The sequence below is a fragment of the Scaptodrosophila lebanonensis genome, unplaced genomic scaffold, assembly GCF_003285725.1.
Source record: "Scaptodrosophila lebanonensis strain 11010-0011.00,11010-0021.00 unplaced genomic scaffold, SlebRS2 tig00000089-arrow-pilon, whole genome shotgun sequence".
Lineage (NCBI taxonomy): Eukaryota > Metazoa > Arthropoda > Insecta > Diptera > Drosophilidae > Scaptodrosophila > Scaptodrosophila lebanonensis.
In genome coordinates, this window is record NW_022060565.1 from 5117915 (window position 1) to 5135895 (window position 17981).

The 17981-nt window shown below is 37.2% G+C and overlaps 1 protein-coding gene and 1 long non-coding RNA gene across 2 annotated transcripts; one reads left to right on the forward strand and one right to left on the reverse strand.

The window, feature by feature from the left end:
• Positions 1–343: 343 nt before the first annotated feature.
• On the forward strand, positions 344–6151 carry LOC115627022 (leucine-zipper-like transcriptional regulator 1 homolog). Its single transcript, XM_030522547.1, has 8 exons — positions 344–708; positions 1377–1743; positions 1801–2109; positions 2174–2452; positions 2536–3366; positions 3434–3609; positions 3664–3842; positions 5469–6151. Exons 1-8 carry the CDS (start codon positions 639–641, stop codon positions 5871–5873), a joined length of 2616 nt encoding a protein of 871 aa, XP_030378407.1. The 5' UTR covers positions 344–638; the 3' UTR covers positions 5874–6151.
• Positions 4406–17711, reverse strand: LOC115627024. The gene is made up of 5 exons (XR_003995639.1): positions 17351–17711; positions 16518–17267; positions 7494–7621; positions 4829–5636; positions 4406–4763 (listed from the first exon to the last, which is right to left on the reverse strand). It is a non-coding gene; the product is annotated as an uncharacterized LOC115627024 (long non-coding RNA).
• Between the last annotated feature and the right edge of the window lie 270 nt (positions 17712–17981).

Here is a 17981-nt window from a genome sequence, read left to right on the forward strand (position 1 = left end):
TCGATGGCCAGTCGATACATGTGTTATCGAAACTTGTTTCGCCAAGTAAAGGAAAAAAAATCACAATAGTGACTTCGTCACGTTATTTTTTACAACATATGTATGGTTAGTGGCAGTACTTAATGTGGTATTTCGCTAAAGTGTAATTTGTATTGCAAATTAAAATAGAATACATTTTTTATTTATCAACGAACTCTTTTCAATGTTTGTATTATGTATGTATATGTGCACAAACATGCGAATAATAAAAAATGACACAAAAAAAAGTAACAGATATATTGGTGTTTTCCATCACAGATAGGCGGGTAAGCTATAATCGATAGGAAATAGATGACAACTCCGATAGGTTGTTAATAAAGCAGCTAAAATGCATTTTGCGATGGAAAACACTAATTAAATGTGTCGGTGTGTGTGTGCGTGCATGCAAAATTAGTAAACACAAAGTGGCAGTCACATCCAACGCCTCTGTGCCTGTGGAAGGCACAAACACAGCACTTCAGTTACCTCCCCTTCCGTTTCTGTGGTGCACATTGCCGCGAATACACCTTCACCTATACACTTTTCGCTCGCCCTCAACGTAAACGGAAAAGGCTATCAAAATAAGCCAACGAAGGAGATTCTACACCTGTAATGCTTTAATGCTAAAATCCATACTCGGCGCGGATACGAATGATTCTACGGAAGATTTACCAAGCGGAGGCGGTGGTGGTACGTATTTATTATTTAAATGTGTACATAATTGAAAAATCAAGTAAGAATGCAAGTGCCATTGTGTATGTACATACACATGTACATACATATGTAATAAGCGAATAATGTGCGCACATTATAATATTTTGTTGAAATTATGACTTTGTTTAGACGTTCTAATATGAAGGCATAGTGAACCTTTTTTGTTTGTTTATACGTCCAAAGCTTTCCTCAATTATCATTTTACAGCTCTATGCTATAAACCGGCGGGGTGACTGAAAACAGCCTTTTATTTTAATAAGTTGAATTACAAAAAAACATATTCTGTACAACAAGCATCATTATTTAGGTAACATTTTAGCTATGATGATATTTAACAAATATTTAATTTATATATTAAGCATAATAAAAACGAAGGATCCTTAGAGACTTTATTTTATACATAAGAGCTTCCCCCGATAAAAGCTGTATCCGGATACCTTTTCTTTATGCAAAATTACAATAAAAAGAATTTCTTGTAGATTAAAAAATTAAAATGATTAAGCAATTAACATAAAAGAAGCTAAGCTCGCAACACAGTTTAAATTACAATTCATTTTTTTTGTTTATATCGAAAGTACATATGTATGTTTAGTAAGTGTATGTTCATGGCACATAAGTTAAATTTTAAATCTTCCTCTTTGCAGGTGCTGAGGAGTTGCTCTTCCGTGAGGGCAGAGCCGGAAAACGGCAGAGGGCTCGAAAAAGTGTCTCCTCAGCGGGTTGTCTGGACGCGCAGCATATACGAAACAATCTGAGAATGTCCACCTCTAGCTCTATGCGCAGCACACGTGGTGCCAGCGCCACCTCCACGGCCGCCGTGGCCGCCAGCGCACAGTCGAGCGGCAGCAGCAGTCTCGCCTACGACAGCAGCAGTAATGGGAGCTGTGGCAGCGGCAAAGTCGTCTCACCCGGCAGCTATAGCTGCAATGCGTTAAACGTGGACTTCACCTCATTTACGGCCACGCATCAGTGGACTCGCATGCTGGAGTGTGCGGAGTTCGTTGGCGCCAAGTAAGTATTTGAGCGGGTCGTCTAGACATATTTTTCATTTTTGCGGTTGTCCAACAGACGCAGCAAGCACACAGTGGTCGCTTACAAGGATGCCATGTTCGTATTTGGTGGCGACAATGGCAAGAATATGCTCAACGATCTAATTAGGTTTGGCGTCAAGGATAAGTCTTGGGGAAGAGCGTGTGCCACTGGAACGCCACCGGCACCTCGTTATCACCACTCGGCTGTCGTCTCGGGCAGCTCAATGTTTATTTTTGGCGGCTACACCGGCGACATACACTCCAATTCAAATTTAACAAACAAGAACGATCTGTTCGAATATAAATTCCTGAGCGCCATGTGGGTGGAGTGGAGATTTTCGGGCAGGTAAGCAATTTAGAGCTTTTGTGATGCTCTGCGGCTGCTAATTGCCTTTATTTTGTCCTGTTAGGCAACCCGTGCCACGCTCGGCTCATGGTGCTGCCGTATACGACAACAAGATGTGGATCTATGCGGGATACGATGGCAATGCGCGGCTGAATGATATGTGGACACTGAACCTCACCGGTGAGAATCATCAGTGGGAAGAGGTGGAACAGCAGGGCGATCGTCCGCCCACCTGCTGCAACTTTCCTGTTGCCGTTGCACGTGATGCCATGTATGTGTTCTCGGGCCAGAGCGGACTGCAGATCACCAATTCGCTATTTGAATTTCACTTCAAGACACGCACGTAAGCTCAATGAAAAATATATGCTTTTGGGTGTTGCCTGTTCACTTAACTGAGTATTTGTGTGCTTTTAATTTAAATTAAAGGTGGCGGCGCATATCGAACGAGCCGGTGTTGCGTGGAGCTACTTCAGCACCACCTTCGCGTCGCTATGGTCATACAATGGTGCATCATGATCGTTTCTTGTATGTGTTTGGCGGCTCTGCGGACTCGACGCTGCCCAATGACCTGCACTGCTATGATTTGGACTCGCAGGTGTGGTCTGTGATACAGCCTGAGCAGAACTCTGATGTGCCATCGGGCCGAGTGTTTCATGCGTCGGCAGTTATTGGCGATGCGATGTACATATTTGGCGGCACTGTCGACAATAGCGTGCGACGTGGCGATACCTATCGCTTCCAGTTCTCCAGCTATCCAAAGTGCACGCTGCGCGATGACTTCGGCAAGTTCTTCCACGAGAAGCAGTTCTGCGACATTCAGTTTGTGGTGGGTGCTGAGGAGGTGCGCATCCTTGCACACATTGCCTTTGTGGCGGCTCGCTCCAAGTATTTACGGAATAAGATTCTAGCAGCACGTGAGGCGCGCCAGCAACAAATGGAAAAGGTCTATGGGGTGGGTAAGGTGGATGCGTTGGCGCTGAATACGGGCGTGGGTGCAGATCGTGGTCCCATGTTGGAGGTGCGGCTGGCACACGCTTCTCCCGAGGCCTTTGACATTATACTGAACTATATTTACACGGATCGCATTGATCTGAAGGACTCGTACAGCAAGAACATTATTATACTAATTACGGATATCTATCAGCTGGCGGGGCTTTTCATTATGCCGCGCCTGGCGCATGGCTGTATACAGTACCTCGACTACAAGATCAACAAAGTTAATGTCCTGGAGGCACTCTACAATGCGGATAAGTTCAAGTGAGTGGACCCACAAATTCCAAGAAAGTATATTTCCATTGATGATGGTGTAATATAACATTTACAGCATCAAAATTATCAAGGACCATTGCATGCAGTTCATCATTAAGGATGAGAACTACACCGAGGTGGTCATGTCGACCGAGTTTACTGACCTGGATAAGCCATTGTTGGTCGAGATCATACGAAAGCGCCTGCATCCCAGCAAATTTGTGATGGATACCAGCTATGAGTCGAATATAGGTAAGTTTACAAAATGGCCGTGTGAATCAATATAATTTGTTTGTTTTATAATAGGAACAACCCTGGAGCAGGATATGTTAACTTTTTTGGAAGCAACCGGCAGGGATTTCTGCGACATAAGCCTCATATTGGAAGACCATGTGATATTGGCACATAAATCTGTGTTATCTGCACGTTGTACCTATTTCCAGGGCATGTTTCGTTCCTTCATGCCTCCGGATAATACCGTTAATGTAAGTAGATCATTTCATGTCCAAAAAGGAGCACCTCCTTTTATAGAGTAGTGGAAAATAAAAGTTCAATGGTATAGTTTTTTCGACACTCGACTGATTTCCGAAATTTGCCGCCAAATTGTTTTCTACTTTGAAACAAAAATACTTTAAATTGATTGTTATTCGATAAAGTTCCGATTTTCTAAAATGTAATACATGCTTATCTAATTTCTAACAAATGACACACATAATATTCGATAAGTATAATAATAACGAGAAACAGTATTTCCTTCTCGTACCTGAGAATGTCCCTAAATAATAAAAAACCTTCTTCATTATACTACGAATGGGTTGACTGAACATTCTTTAAAAGTAATACTTGTGTATTGATCGTAAAAAAACCAATCTTTTATTGCAGTTTACTTGAAAGATATTTAATTTGTAGTTAATTCATGCTTCATCGGTAAATACTCATAATAAATAATATCATATTCCTCCTCATAGCCTCTGTAATTTTAGGCAATATTAAAGAACAAATATATGATTGCTGCTATGCACATGGAATTGAAACAATATATTACAAATTTGTTATAATATACAATTTAGAAAATAAAATTTAGCCAGCATGTGTAGTGTTGCTTTATCTCCCAGAATTAAGTGATGTATTAAAAAAGTTACAATGCCTCGTTATTGTGCTATGTTTAAATTGTAGAAAAGAAACATTATTTTATGCTTTATTCTAGGCTACTTACTGCTTGGGGTCAGTCTAGATTCTTTTAGATACTATGCAATTACTATTTACAGAGGTGCTCAAGGGCTTAAAAGCTATACTAGAAAGTCCAAACGCAAAATTTGTTTAACTGCCAGAAGGATATAATCAGCATGACGAAATCGATTTTTCGTTCGTCAGTATGAACACCGAGAACTTTTGCACCATTACAGCTAGGGAAACCAAACTTGGTATGAAAACTTAGCTCATGTATATGCACAGCAAGTTTATTACAAACCTTATATAGACGCATTTTATTGCTGCCATTGGAAAAATCGGTGCAAAAACGCTTTTAGTAGAATAACTTTCTCCTTCATAAAGATGTCTCAAGCAATGTTGGTATTTATGAGTTTTGCGTAGTGTCTTAAATTCATTTGAAGTATTATCAAAATCGGTGCACTATATTATGTAGCTGTCATAGAAATGATCGGGGAAAAAATCCATCTTAGTACGAGATATTGTTCCATCTTAGCGTATTTATAAGTGTTTCATAATGTCTCTCCGTATTTTATTGTTTTACCCAAATCGGCGGACCATACCTAAAAGGTGTCATAGAAAAGAGTTTTACAAGCAGAAGCTCTTTTGTTTATCAGAAAACAGTTAAGAAACTTGTACATTTGTAGTTTTTTTTATTGATACCTCCACATTTTGGTGGCTAGTATACAATTTGTTACACTTTGGGGAACTTCAAGAAGAATTCTACATTAGAACTCAGGTCACTTATGTATCTGTTGGTATAGGAGATACATAATCGTTCTATGTTTCACTACACATGGCGGCTCACATAGACTGAAAGCGGCTGTATGGCCTGCCTCTCTTTTTCTTTCATGTGCTCACTCTCTCTCTTTCTCTCTCACACACAATCTTTTCGTACACAGATACAAATTGGAGAAATCTCGCCATCATTGGAGGCATTCCATTCGTTGTTGCGTTACATTTATTATGGGGAGACAAAAATGCCACCACAGGATGCGTTGTACCTGTTCCAGGCGCCGTGCTTTTATGGCTTGGCCAACAATCGGTTGCATGCCTTCTGCAAGTATTCCCTGGAGCATAACATTACGTATGAGAATGTGCTGCAGACATTGGAGGCGTCGGACATTACAAAAATCTATGACATCAAGGATTATGCATTGAAATTGATTGTGAAAGATTTTGCGAAGGTAGCACGCCTGCCCAAAATCTCTGGTTTGTCGCGCGAACTGTTGCTGGAGATAATACGCGCTGTGGCCGATTCGCAAGGCGAGTTTCTAACGCGCATCAATATCAATGCCGATATCTGAAAACTGGTGCTGCTACAGCCGGCTTTGCAGTTGTTGCTCGCCTGGTTGCAAATCGGACGTAGCACGTAGAGCAGCAGTAGCGGTTGGTAGCGCCTTAATCCACAGCAACGAATAAGCTAACAACAACCACAACAACAACAAGTAGAACGCCACCACAACCACCACCAACAACAACAATTACTACAAATTATCCAAAGAAATTGCTAGAAAAGTACTCTTCAATTGGAGCTGGAAAGGCAAATTTAAATGTAAACAGAAATAAAAACAATGACGGTTTATGACATACGTATGTCAACATATATACACTATGTATGTATGTAGAGAGTATATAAGTATGCTGATGTCAAGTCGAAGGACGTAGGCGTTAGTCACGATTAACTTTAGTAGGCGGTATGGTTAGTGGTTAGTAGGCATACATATGAACATGTGAGAATATGTGTGTGCGTATACGCAATCGTATGTAGCTGGTAACGATGTGTAGGGCATGCGAATGTACGTTATAAACTATATTATATAACCCCCATTTATGTGCTACGTATATATATAATATTTATATATGTATATCATATGTATGTACAAATTTATATTTTGCCGCACTATAATGTGTTAGCCACATGAGCTATGTCCATACATGCTACAATGTGGCGGCTCGTTATTACAACAAACAGCAAATCCCAAACAATTCGAACCTAATCTCCATATACAAATATATGTATGTATTAATATATATATATATATATATATATATATATATATATATTTACTAACATTTATATGCATATACATAATTAGTAAAATGTCCAAGCTCAAAGCTAAAAAAGAAACAGGAAACGAAAAGAGAAAAGGATAAGAGCCAAATTTTTAAATGCTTCTATCTTAGATGTATGTTAAGTAAATGTTTAAGTTCAGAACTTGTTTGTTTGTTACAATTGAAGTGTTTGATTTGTTTGTGCTGCTCTTTTATATTATTATCGAAGCTTGCCAATTATTTTCGCGCCTTCTCAAAATATCAAGCAATATCAGAAATAGTAAAACTTGCGTGCCTATGCACATAGGATATACATACATATGTACATATGTATTAGCAATTGAAGACGGCCGGTTCCGTGTTGTTCTCGCGTATTTGTATGTATGTAGTCGCATAGTAGTACAAGTAATAATAGAATGGACAGCAGTATGCCCAATAATTTGAATTAGTGTTGAGCTGAGTATTTCGTTTTCGATTGAATTCTCATGCCAATTAAATCTCTTAGAACTCGATTGATACTGATGGTGGGCAGTGGCTGGGCATCTAGTGCCCTTATAATTCTGGATGCCCTCCTCCAGTGCATTCATATATAGCTTAGGGAGCCAGTTCTTTGCCATGAGCGTATAATATAAAGTTAACATTATTTAGGATTTATTGAAATGAATCTTTTATTCACGAATGCCAAAATGCTTTTTCAATTTTTCACAAGAATTCCGTTTTTTCCATCATTATTTCGCACATCACACACACATTCCCAATCAAAATCAGCATATATATTACGCATAGGTATTGTACAAGTACATCGAATTGCAGCTAACGTAACTGTCAACATTTTCATTTACATTTTATAGACTTAGACGATAATTAATTACCTTAATGTGTTTATCTGTTTATCTGTATATCTGTCTTCCTTGTTAATTGTGTCGCAGCGTATCCTCACTGTTGATTGATTTGTTTTGTTTTCCTTCAATACTCTCTTTAGCTACGCTTTACAATATTCCTATTAAAGCAAAATAAATGCAAATATACAAGTATATGAGAAATGAGAAAACACAATATTATTATATACATTCAATAAACATACTATGAAATAAATACGTTTCACATGCTTCCTTCATTTATTGCGGCCATCATCTGAAAGGATAACTCAAGAGCATGCCGCAACCTTTGCCATTTGCAGAATTTAAATTGTTTGTCAAAGAGGAGTCCCCCCAAACCCGGCTGGCCGGATAGGCCAATAGAATGAGCCAAGCTAACATACGCCATGGCCCGAGGAGGAAAAGTTTAAGCACAACGAGTAGAAATAATAAAATTTCAGGCAAACAAACAGTTACACACAGATAGGAACGAGTACGGTCCTAGATGGATGAAGAGATAGTCGCATAGACAAGCGGCACACAACTCAATGGAATTAAAACAAAACAAAGGACGACAACGGCCCAGGCAACGTACATTGCAACAAAAACGATATTTCCAGCGTGAACACAATTTCCCATCTAATAATTGGGCCATAGAGGCTCGTTGGGGTATTCAGTTGTTCATTAGGGGAATGAATGGTGGAGGAACAAACTCTTGGATTTGAATTCGAAACGCCTTGGGTAGAGAAATTATTTAGAATTTCCTTTAGAGATATCTATTTTTTTGCTCGAAGCGGTATCTGATAAGTACATGCCCTGAAAGTACTTGCTTAATGGTTGCCTTCAGCTATATATAAACTTGATATCAAAATAAATATAGGAGCCTTAGGGAAACGGTTATAGCTCTTATGCTTTCGGAGTTACTTGTGTTCATACAGACAGACGAACGGACAGATGGACGAACAAGCATGCAAAATGACTCGAATGCTGTTATGCTGATATATTATGCAAAATACATACATATGTACTTTGCGGGGCCTGACACGAATCCTGCTGGGTGTTACAAGCTTTCGAATAGAGTGTATCGAAAATATAGAATAGACATATTTTTAAACTTTCAAAAATATATGAAAAATACAATTAGGGAATACAATATCTTGCCACGAACTTGGCTATTCCTTTTTATACTTAACGTGTGATTTGCAAACATATGTTGACAATATAAATTCGATTTCGGGCCAGTGTGCGATTGGCAAAATAATGTTGGGCACTGTCACTGCCACTGCTGTCGCCTTCGCTGCTGTTGCTTATCAAATGCAAATTACAAAATCAAATATGCCATGAGCTCAGGCAAAGGGGGGAGTGGTGGGGCTGTTGCCGGGGCTGGTGCTGGTTCTGCCTTATGCTGATCCTGGACAGCAGTCAAGGCCAATGCTATTCGGCCGGGGGTTGAGGTTTGAAAATCAAATGAAGTTGTGGCAACAGTTAAGGACATGCATATGCATGCACGAGCATGTCCATCCGAGCACTGCTCATATTTATGGGAGTATGTCGGAGACTTGTAGCCCCGGAGTTGGAAACGCTTGTCCATAATGACAATTGAATTTATTGGCAAGGAAACATGTTAAATTATTTGAAAACTAGCATATAAAATGGCCCCAGGACACTGATGCTCATATGGTATGAGATATGATAGATGGAGGTATGTCAAAAGCAAAATCAGAAATGTAGAAGCCACTTCTCCAGCTGTGGGCTACACATTATAAAATATATAAAGGGATATGATGGCTGACGGGTGGCATGATTGACCACTTGACCAACTGACACTAAGTGACTGCTTGTCAGACGTGACAAGGATTCGGATTTGGATTCAGCTGAAAGATGAATCTTGTACTGAAAAGGTGCCAAAAAAAGCCTCTTATGGCCCTTCTGTTATAAGTATGCTAAGTTGAGAATTATTCGAAGAATATCATTTAAAATGTATTGCTGTATGTACAATATTATTGATTTCTGAGAGGATATATGTATTCGTATGTATAAAGCATTCTATCAGTGCTTTGATATATAATATAATACGGTCACTAGTCCTTTTCAATTGCCAGTTGCTGATATCTTAAATATAGACACAGGGCGTCCGATTTCAAGTTGATTTCAGACCAAAATATTTCGGCTTTTAAAGTTTTGCTTCCATTAGCTTATTGTAAAACCGAATAACTCCATCTGTTTTCAGATATGGGAACTATTACCTTAAGCTGAAATGGAACATTTATGGCTTTCTTGGAATGCGCTATGAACTTTTAAATTGTTTCGGTTCAACAAACAATATTCTTACTTATATGATGTGATGAGTATGAGCATAATGTTTAGGACTAATAATTTAGTAGTAATTTAGTAGTCCTAATGTTTAATAAATACTACAAGAATAAATACTATTTATTTTATTTTAGTCTTTGTTAAACATTTAGGAACATTTTTTGTTTTTATTTTTATTTTTTATTTTTATTTTTTATTTGCGTTGTAATGTTTGTTTCTCATTTTGTTTTTATTTCATTACCAAGCATTTTTTATTAATTGAGTGGAAGTTGTTTTCCAGTCTGCCAACTAAAAGTGGTTTTATTTTACAAAAAGATATATAATATAGTCCACCGATTTTGATGAAAACTTTAGCTTATGGTGGAACGCCGAAATATCATTTAAATCTCAAATTTGATTGTGACATTTCAAAAAACAAGGAAATCTTTTTAGTGCTAGCATGCAACGATCGTTTCTATAGAGAGCTTATGATATATTTAACCAATTTTGATGAAACTAAACTAATATATAATATTATGAAGCACTTTACATAACACTTAAATACCAAATTTTATCAAGATATCTTCATAAACTAAAAGGTTATCATACTGGGTTTTTTTGCACCGATCACGGTCTGTTTTATGGCAGCTACAGTGGGCGCCAAAAGTCTACATACGACCCACCTATGCTACCTGGCAGAACCACAGATATTTATTAAAAAACAAATGCTGCAGTTTCGTTTTTTTTATAGAAGAAAACAAAAAATAGTAAACTTTAGATGTATCCTTATAAAGATATACACGAAAAACCATATTTATTCCTTGTGAAAAGTGTACGTTCGATTTCATTTGACACTTTATTCCTGCAGCTGTGCATCGCCAATAAAACGGTATGCCCTCGGTTATCAAAGCTCTTGATTTTGCTTGGTTTTAGAAATTATTCTCATATCATTTTGAAGCTTTATATGAAACATCGAGGCTATGTATATATGATTTGTGCTACACCTGCTGTGCGTATGGACAGGGGTTTTCTACATACCAAGTTTATTGTGCCTAGCTGTTGTGGTTCAAAAGTTCTTGGGGCAGATCTCTATATCGGTAAGTGTGTACACTGATAAAAAAGTTGCATAGTACAGATGAATATATTCATATTAAATTTAATGTTCTACTCATATTCAAATCAACTACTACTAAAAATATTTTAATATGAATAATATTCAAAACAAAGTGTTAAAATTTGTTATTAAACTGTGTCACATTCAATTTAATGTTAAAACCATATTAAATATTAATATGCACACACTTCAAATGACAAATAGTTAAATTTACTATATTCCATACTAAATTTTAATATTTTTCTCAACTTTTTTGTAGTCTATTTAAATATATTAGAAATTTATTACATACTTGTGCCGTTTTCGCACTTGGTTGGTTGGTCTAGTCGCGTTTTAACCTTCTAATCAGAAATCGCAAGCAACACCTTAGTTCTGATGGCAGCCTATTTAATAAGTTTGATTAAAGATTGGTTCAACAAATCTGTTTTATGTCTATGTTGGCTCTCTTCGAAGGCATGCGTTAGTGGAAGAAAGGAAGAGCATGGACTCGTCTCCGTCTCCCTTACACTCCGTCTACTTCACAATTCGTTTCCTTTCGAGTAAGACATTTTCTATTCGCTCACTTGACATCTTGGATATGGCAGCAGTAGTAATTGGCAATGCGTCCAATAATCCTTTCTTCTTTTTTGGACAACAACAAAGCAACAACAACCCGTCACCAGCACACTACCACATCCACCAAATACACCAAACAACTCACAAGCTACTGTCAATTTATTTTCATATTTTAAGCCCACAAAGCCAAACCGATCGAAGTCAATCAGCTATATAATTCACTATGTAGGTATGGGCCTCTACAAACATTTCTGTGTATATACTTGTACATGTATGTGTGTGTGTGTGTTGGTGTGTCGGCTCGTTTCTTGCTTTTTAATATCCGTTTCATGTGGATTTATTCGCATCAACTTCACGCTGAGCGGCAGAACATAAATTTCATGGCAATTGGAGCACGCAAAGAATTACAACAACAATAACAACAACGGCAGCGTAATCGAAACCCGAAAAATCAAAAGTGGCAAGGGTTAAGGCAGCAATAGTAGTTGTGCCGATTGTTGTTGTTGTTGCTGCTGCCAATACTGGGAGAGGGGGTTGGCTTAAATTGACTTGCGGTATTTTTCAAACTTTTTCGCTACCCTTTTCCTTTTTGCTTTTCAGCTTTTCTTTTTGCTGCGTATGGGCCCCCAAGTTCGATTAATTTATAGCGATAAGCATTTGAGGCTGTGGCAAAGTTAACCCAACGAATTCAACCCCAACCCCGCAATCGCCCCATCGCCATCGCCATAGCCATAGCCACCACCACGGCTACTTGCGTTGGCCATGGAGCCAATAATGTGTTGGCCATAAAGTGTCATTAAATTGGCCACGTCCCTCCGACTGTGCCCGTGCTTAATTAAAGGCATCAATTTGGCCATTTGCAGGCCGAGCATACGCTCCCTATCCCCTCCCCATTGAACATGCAACACGCAACATGGACCATGAAGCATGGCCAACCGTGTAGGCCTGCAGTCCCAAAAAAGTTAAATTAAAAAACTGCGCCCCAAGGTAAGCAACAGTGGAGGGTAAAAAGCGCACCTGGCGATTGAAGTTTAATTGGCATGCTCGTATCTACTCATGTATATGTATATATTTACAAACGATATATACATATATGCTGTATGAGCTATATCTGTACAGTTGTAAATCCATAATAGAGAACTGCCATCTATTCCGATTTCAGTCTAAAAGAAAGAGCTTATAGATAGGGTAGATTTTACTGTTTGTTTATAATGTTAAATACTAATCGGTTGTGGTGCAGACAGCTCGTTAAACAACAATTTAATCAAGAATTATAAGTCGATAGTATGAAGAACTCTCTAACGAACTCTCTAAGGGCTCTTTACACTGATAAAAAAACCACGTAAATTTCAATATTTACACGTAGATTTAAATATTTTTTACCATCGATTTTGCACCATCGTGTGTTTTAGTTGATTTAAAGTGTTCACACTTCAATTTCAAGTCGATCATTAAAATAAAAAATTTAAAGTGTTCACACTTCAATTTCAAGTCGAATACTAAAATATTGAATTTAAAGTGTTACGATATTAAATCACAAATGATGATGTGGAGACGTGGATTTGATTCACGCCAAAGGCTTATTTTTTGTAATAATAAAAATATTTCTCCCACTTTTTTGTCTACTCTAATTGTTTTTAACTCTTTTCAATAACAACATTTCCATAATGCATTTTTTACATACACATATATATTTTGTATGGAACCATTTTTAGCGGAAAGTAATTTCCAAATTCTTTTGAATTATTAATTCTTATAAATTATTAATGTTTATAAATTATTAATTATCTTGCCTTTTATATAGTTTAGATGAATATTAAAATATAAAAAATAAATAAAAGTTAAGAAAAGCTGATTGAATAACACTTACTTGACACATACCTAAAGACCATATCTGTATGTCAAGCGATTACACTTTGTATTTATACCACACAACCGCTGAAAACCGACTTAAGAATTCTAGTCAATTGAAATTTAATATATTGCTAGTATATTTAAATCGACTAAATTTATAGTAGTAGTATATAGTAAATAGTAAATTTAACTATGTGTTATTTTAAGTGTGTGCATATTAATATTTAATATGGTTTAACATTAAATTGAGCATGACACACTTAATAACGAAGTTCTACACATTGTTTTGACTATTATTCATATTTAAATCAGTAATTGAATATGTTCTTATTTAAATTTACGGTGTTTTTATTTGATTTGAATATAAAATAGTAGAAAATTAAATTTAATATAAATCATTTTTAAAAACATTCATCTGTACTATGCATCTTTTTTATCAGTGTAACGGATCCTTAATGTTCGCTGTTCTCGGTTTGCTCTCAGGTGTCGTTCACAGGTATCTGAACCTCTATACCATTTCACATACTCATATAGATAGATATTACGAGCTAGCTTAGTTTATTATTTGAGATATCGCTTAAGTTCGTTTTTTAAGGGGACTGCCTTCAGGATGGCCATGCAGATGTTATCCGAGGATTAGATAAAGGGTTTGCATGTGTGTGGAGAGGATTACATTGACGGCCATCAAATATATAGTAATAATGAATGAATAATAAAAGATTTAAATACACATTAAGAGTATTAAACATTTGTTTGCCACAGTCTCAGTGCGTTCGTTCGAATTGAATTCCATGCTCCCAGCTTTTTTTCGATATAACGATGCTATCCTATAGTATGTTAACAGATATGCAGATCCGCATATGTACTCGTATGTATGCATATATATACATAGTACATGAATAAATGTACATACATGAATGTATGTACATATATGGCACCAAATATTGCAATATGAAATAATTAAATTTCTTACGTGCTCTGTTTTTTCTTCTGTCTCTTCTCATTTTTGCATTCACGCGGCAATCACAAAGCATTTAAAATCTCATTTACAAGCTGAAGCTGTTGGGGCGACACCGACATTCCCATTCCCCCTCCCATTCCCATTCCCATTCCCACTCCCATTTCGCATCTACTCGTATACGTCCATCTGCAATTTAAAGCGCATTGTGCTTCATTTGCTCTGTCATCAGTTAGTCAATGTTTAGGTCCCCCTCTGCCTTGGCCCTGGCAGCCACATTTGGGGCCCTTTGTGACATTCGCTGAAGGACGTTTGACGTGGGGCATGGATAGCTAGTTGATGCCAAAGGGGGGAGGGGCGATACTGTGAGGAAGATCATGGATATACTAGTCACCTTATCTTCCTTTATGGCTACAGAAAAACTAAAATTATATGAAAATGCCAACAATGTAATGATAAAGACAGCGCGAAATACTTAAGTGCCACAACATATGTATCAGCATATTTTCCAAATTAGGTATTTAAAAAACTACAACTTATTCCTATCAGTTATTTAATACCCCGTCCCCGACGTCGAACAATTCAGATTCTAAGCTATACTCGTAGGTACATAGCCTGAGACGCGTTAATCTGTCTGTCCGTCTGTATGAACACTGAGAACTTTTGAATCATAACAGCTAGGCACAACAAACTTGGTATGCAGACTTGTCTTATCCATACGTGGATCAAGTTTATTATAAATTTTAAAAATTACCATTATTTTATATAGCTCCTATATAACTGATCGTTTGTCCGTCTGTATGAACACTGAGAACTTTTGAATCATAACAGCTAGGCACAACAAACTTGGTATGCAGACTTGTCTTATCCATACGTGGATCAAGTTTATTATAAATTCTAAAAAATTACCATTATATAACTGATATAACTGATCGTCTGTATGAACACTGAGAACTTTTGAACCATAACAGCTAGGCGCAACAAACTTGGTATGCAGACAAATCATTCATAGAACTATTATTTTATATAGCTGATATAGAACTGATCACGATCGGTGCAAAATCGCTCTTAGCTTGATCATTTTTTAGTTTGATGAAATTTGTAAAATAATTAAATATATTCTGAAGTTTGATCAAAATAAGAGAATTTTTTGTTTATTACGATATGGGAACCAATTTTGAAATGCCCGAGTTTTGTAAATTGCCTCGCCAATGTGTTGTTTCTTCAAAATAGCCTATAAGTTTAATTTAAGTTATCGAAATAAAATTAATTAATTAATTAAATTATAATTACAGTATAATTAAAGAGTATATATCAGGAAAAAAAGTGGGCGATCAACAGCAAGCAGCTTTTTATTTTATCTTTTTAGTCCCGCATTTGTAAGCTTTCTCCGCTCAATTGAAAGTATTAAAGGACACATGTATTGGAGAATTATTTTTAATATACTTGTATATATGTATATATATTTCTTTTGCGTTTCATGCTACAAAATTAAATTTGGTTTAGCTCTGGTTGCCAGCGAAATCTATAATGTGTAACGGTTACAGAAGGAATTTGGGACTAGGTGGTCGACATGAGTAGGAGCGGCACGCTTAGAGTTCCGGCTCTGGCTCGTCGGCAATTGGGTGGTGTTCTTTACCTCCTACGTCATGTATGTCCCATGCTTATTATTTATTTTAAAAAAGCGTGCATAAGACGAGAAAACAAAACCGGAAGAGAAACACTTAAACTGACTTCGGACGGACTTGCACCTACACTAAACTGCACACACATGATCAGAACTCAGATGTTGGCGAGTCTGAATACGCCCTCCCTACCTTGGTCATTACTAAAAGCCACATACAGAACAAAAAAAAAGAATATTAACAATGACCCCTTTGCTGGAAACAAAAACTTACGAAGGCATTGGGTTTGGCGTGAAATCAAAAAAAATGATAAATTAGTAACACATTATAATTTATTTAAATGGGAATAAAAATGAGAGTGTTAAAGGAAAACATAAAACAAATTGCTGAACATACTATTACTAACAAATTCAATAAATCGAAAAATAATAAAAGAGAAAAAAAAATTACAATATCTAAAAATTTACCCTTTTAAAATATAAATAAATATTGCTCGAAAAAAAAAAATCATTAAACAGCCGTTCAGTGGCGTAGAGAATAAAAATAAATATAAACTTTCTTTAGTGAGTATTGCGCTTCCAATGACCCATTTTTTTAAATCAAATGCAAATAAAAGAATAAATAAACAGCTGTCTACTTACGGCTGGGCTGCTGATCCCACGCAGAAAGCGCTTTCCGTCTGGAACGAGCGTAGCTGTAAAAAAAGACACCGCGCTGGAATAAGAGCGCGCAAACAAAAAAAAAACCGCGGGAAGCAAAGTAAAGCGCACAAGCGCGAGAGAGAACCATTAATCGCTCTCACGTTCTCACTAAAAAAAATTGGTGCCTTCCGAATTACGGAATAAGGCAACACGAAAAAAAAAAAATGCAAAAATAAAACAGTGGCTTAACAATTAAAACCATACATATCACGAGCACTTCAAATAAAATTTTGCCACTGATTTGGACAAATTAACATATATAAAAAAACTAGCCTAACCTTATAAATACTAATACGCCGGCATACGGCTTCTTCGGCGCTTGCGCGCCACTACACTCTTACCCGAATTTACTCGGGATTTTTACTTTTTTTCGGGCACTAAACCGACACCAACAATAAAAAAATTAAGGAAAAAAATGGGTAACACCTCCGGGCGAGTTCCGATACTTATTTTAACGTTTGGTCGCCGATTTAAAAAGGGTCGCGCCCCCGCCGACGTTTGGTCGCTATAGCCGCCTTTTCTACACTCCCAAATTAAAGTAGAAGCTGCCGGGTGTTGAGTGGACGGGAAAGCTAGCCTGGAAGTTGCTCTCTTCTTTTTTTCCTGCCGTTTATTCTCCCTCTAGGCACTGCGGCCGACCGAGTGGAAGTCCCAGGCAAGGTTTGTTGTTGCAGACAGCTGATCAAGGCCCTGCAAATCAATTTAATGCCTATCAGACTGCCTTGCCTAAACACTTGTTGCAAAAAAAAAAAATCACGCAATCTGCAACTTACCGAGGTCTGATACTTCTTCCGCAAATATTTTAGCGGCTTTGATGGTTGTACCCTTCAAAGCGGTTAAACAGAACAATTACACTCTTTTGAATTTAATTTGTGAACTTTATTTTTTTTCCCACAAAAGGCACAAGCATTTGCTTTCTTGCCAGCGGAAGAAAATTTGACTTTTTTTTTTTTTTATTTCGACAAGTTGAACTTAACACTTCATACACTTCTGGCTTGATCGACGTTCGGAATAAAAAAGAGCGAACGTACTACCGCTGGCGCGAACGAAAGCTTTTAACATAGCGTCAGTGAAAGGCGCCAATTTCTTCCTTTTGTTGACGTTTGCTGCTGCTATTTCACTTTCACCTTGTACCTGTTAAAGGCTACTGTTTAGCTTGACCAACAGATGGCGAGTCGTTAAATTTTAAAAATAATTAAATTTAACGTACAGGCTACAAGTCACGCTACAAATGCCATCGATTATTGCAGGAGCTTGGGTTAAATATGTAGTTAGTGCCTGCGAGTATTTGTTTGTTTGCTTGTATTTGCTTTTTGAATTAGGAGTAGTGGGCGCAAAAACTAATGGACCTTGTCAGATTGACAACAAAGCAAATCCTTTTGAATGCATGTGTGCAGGTGTAGG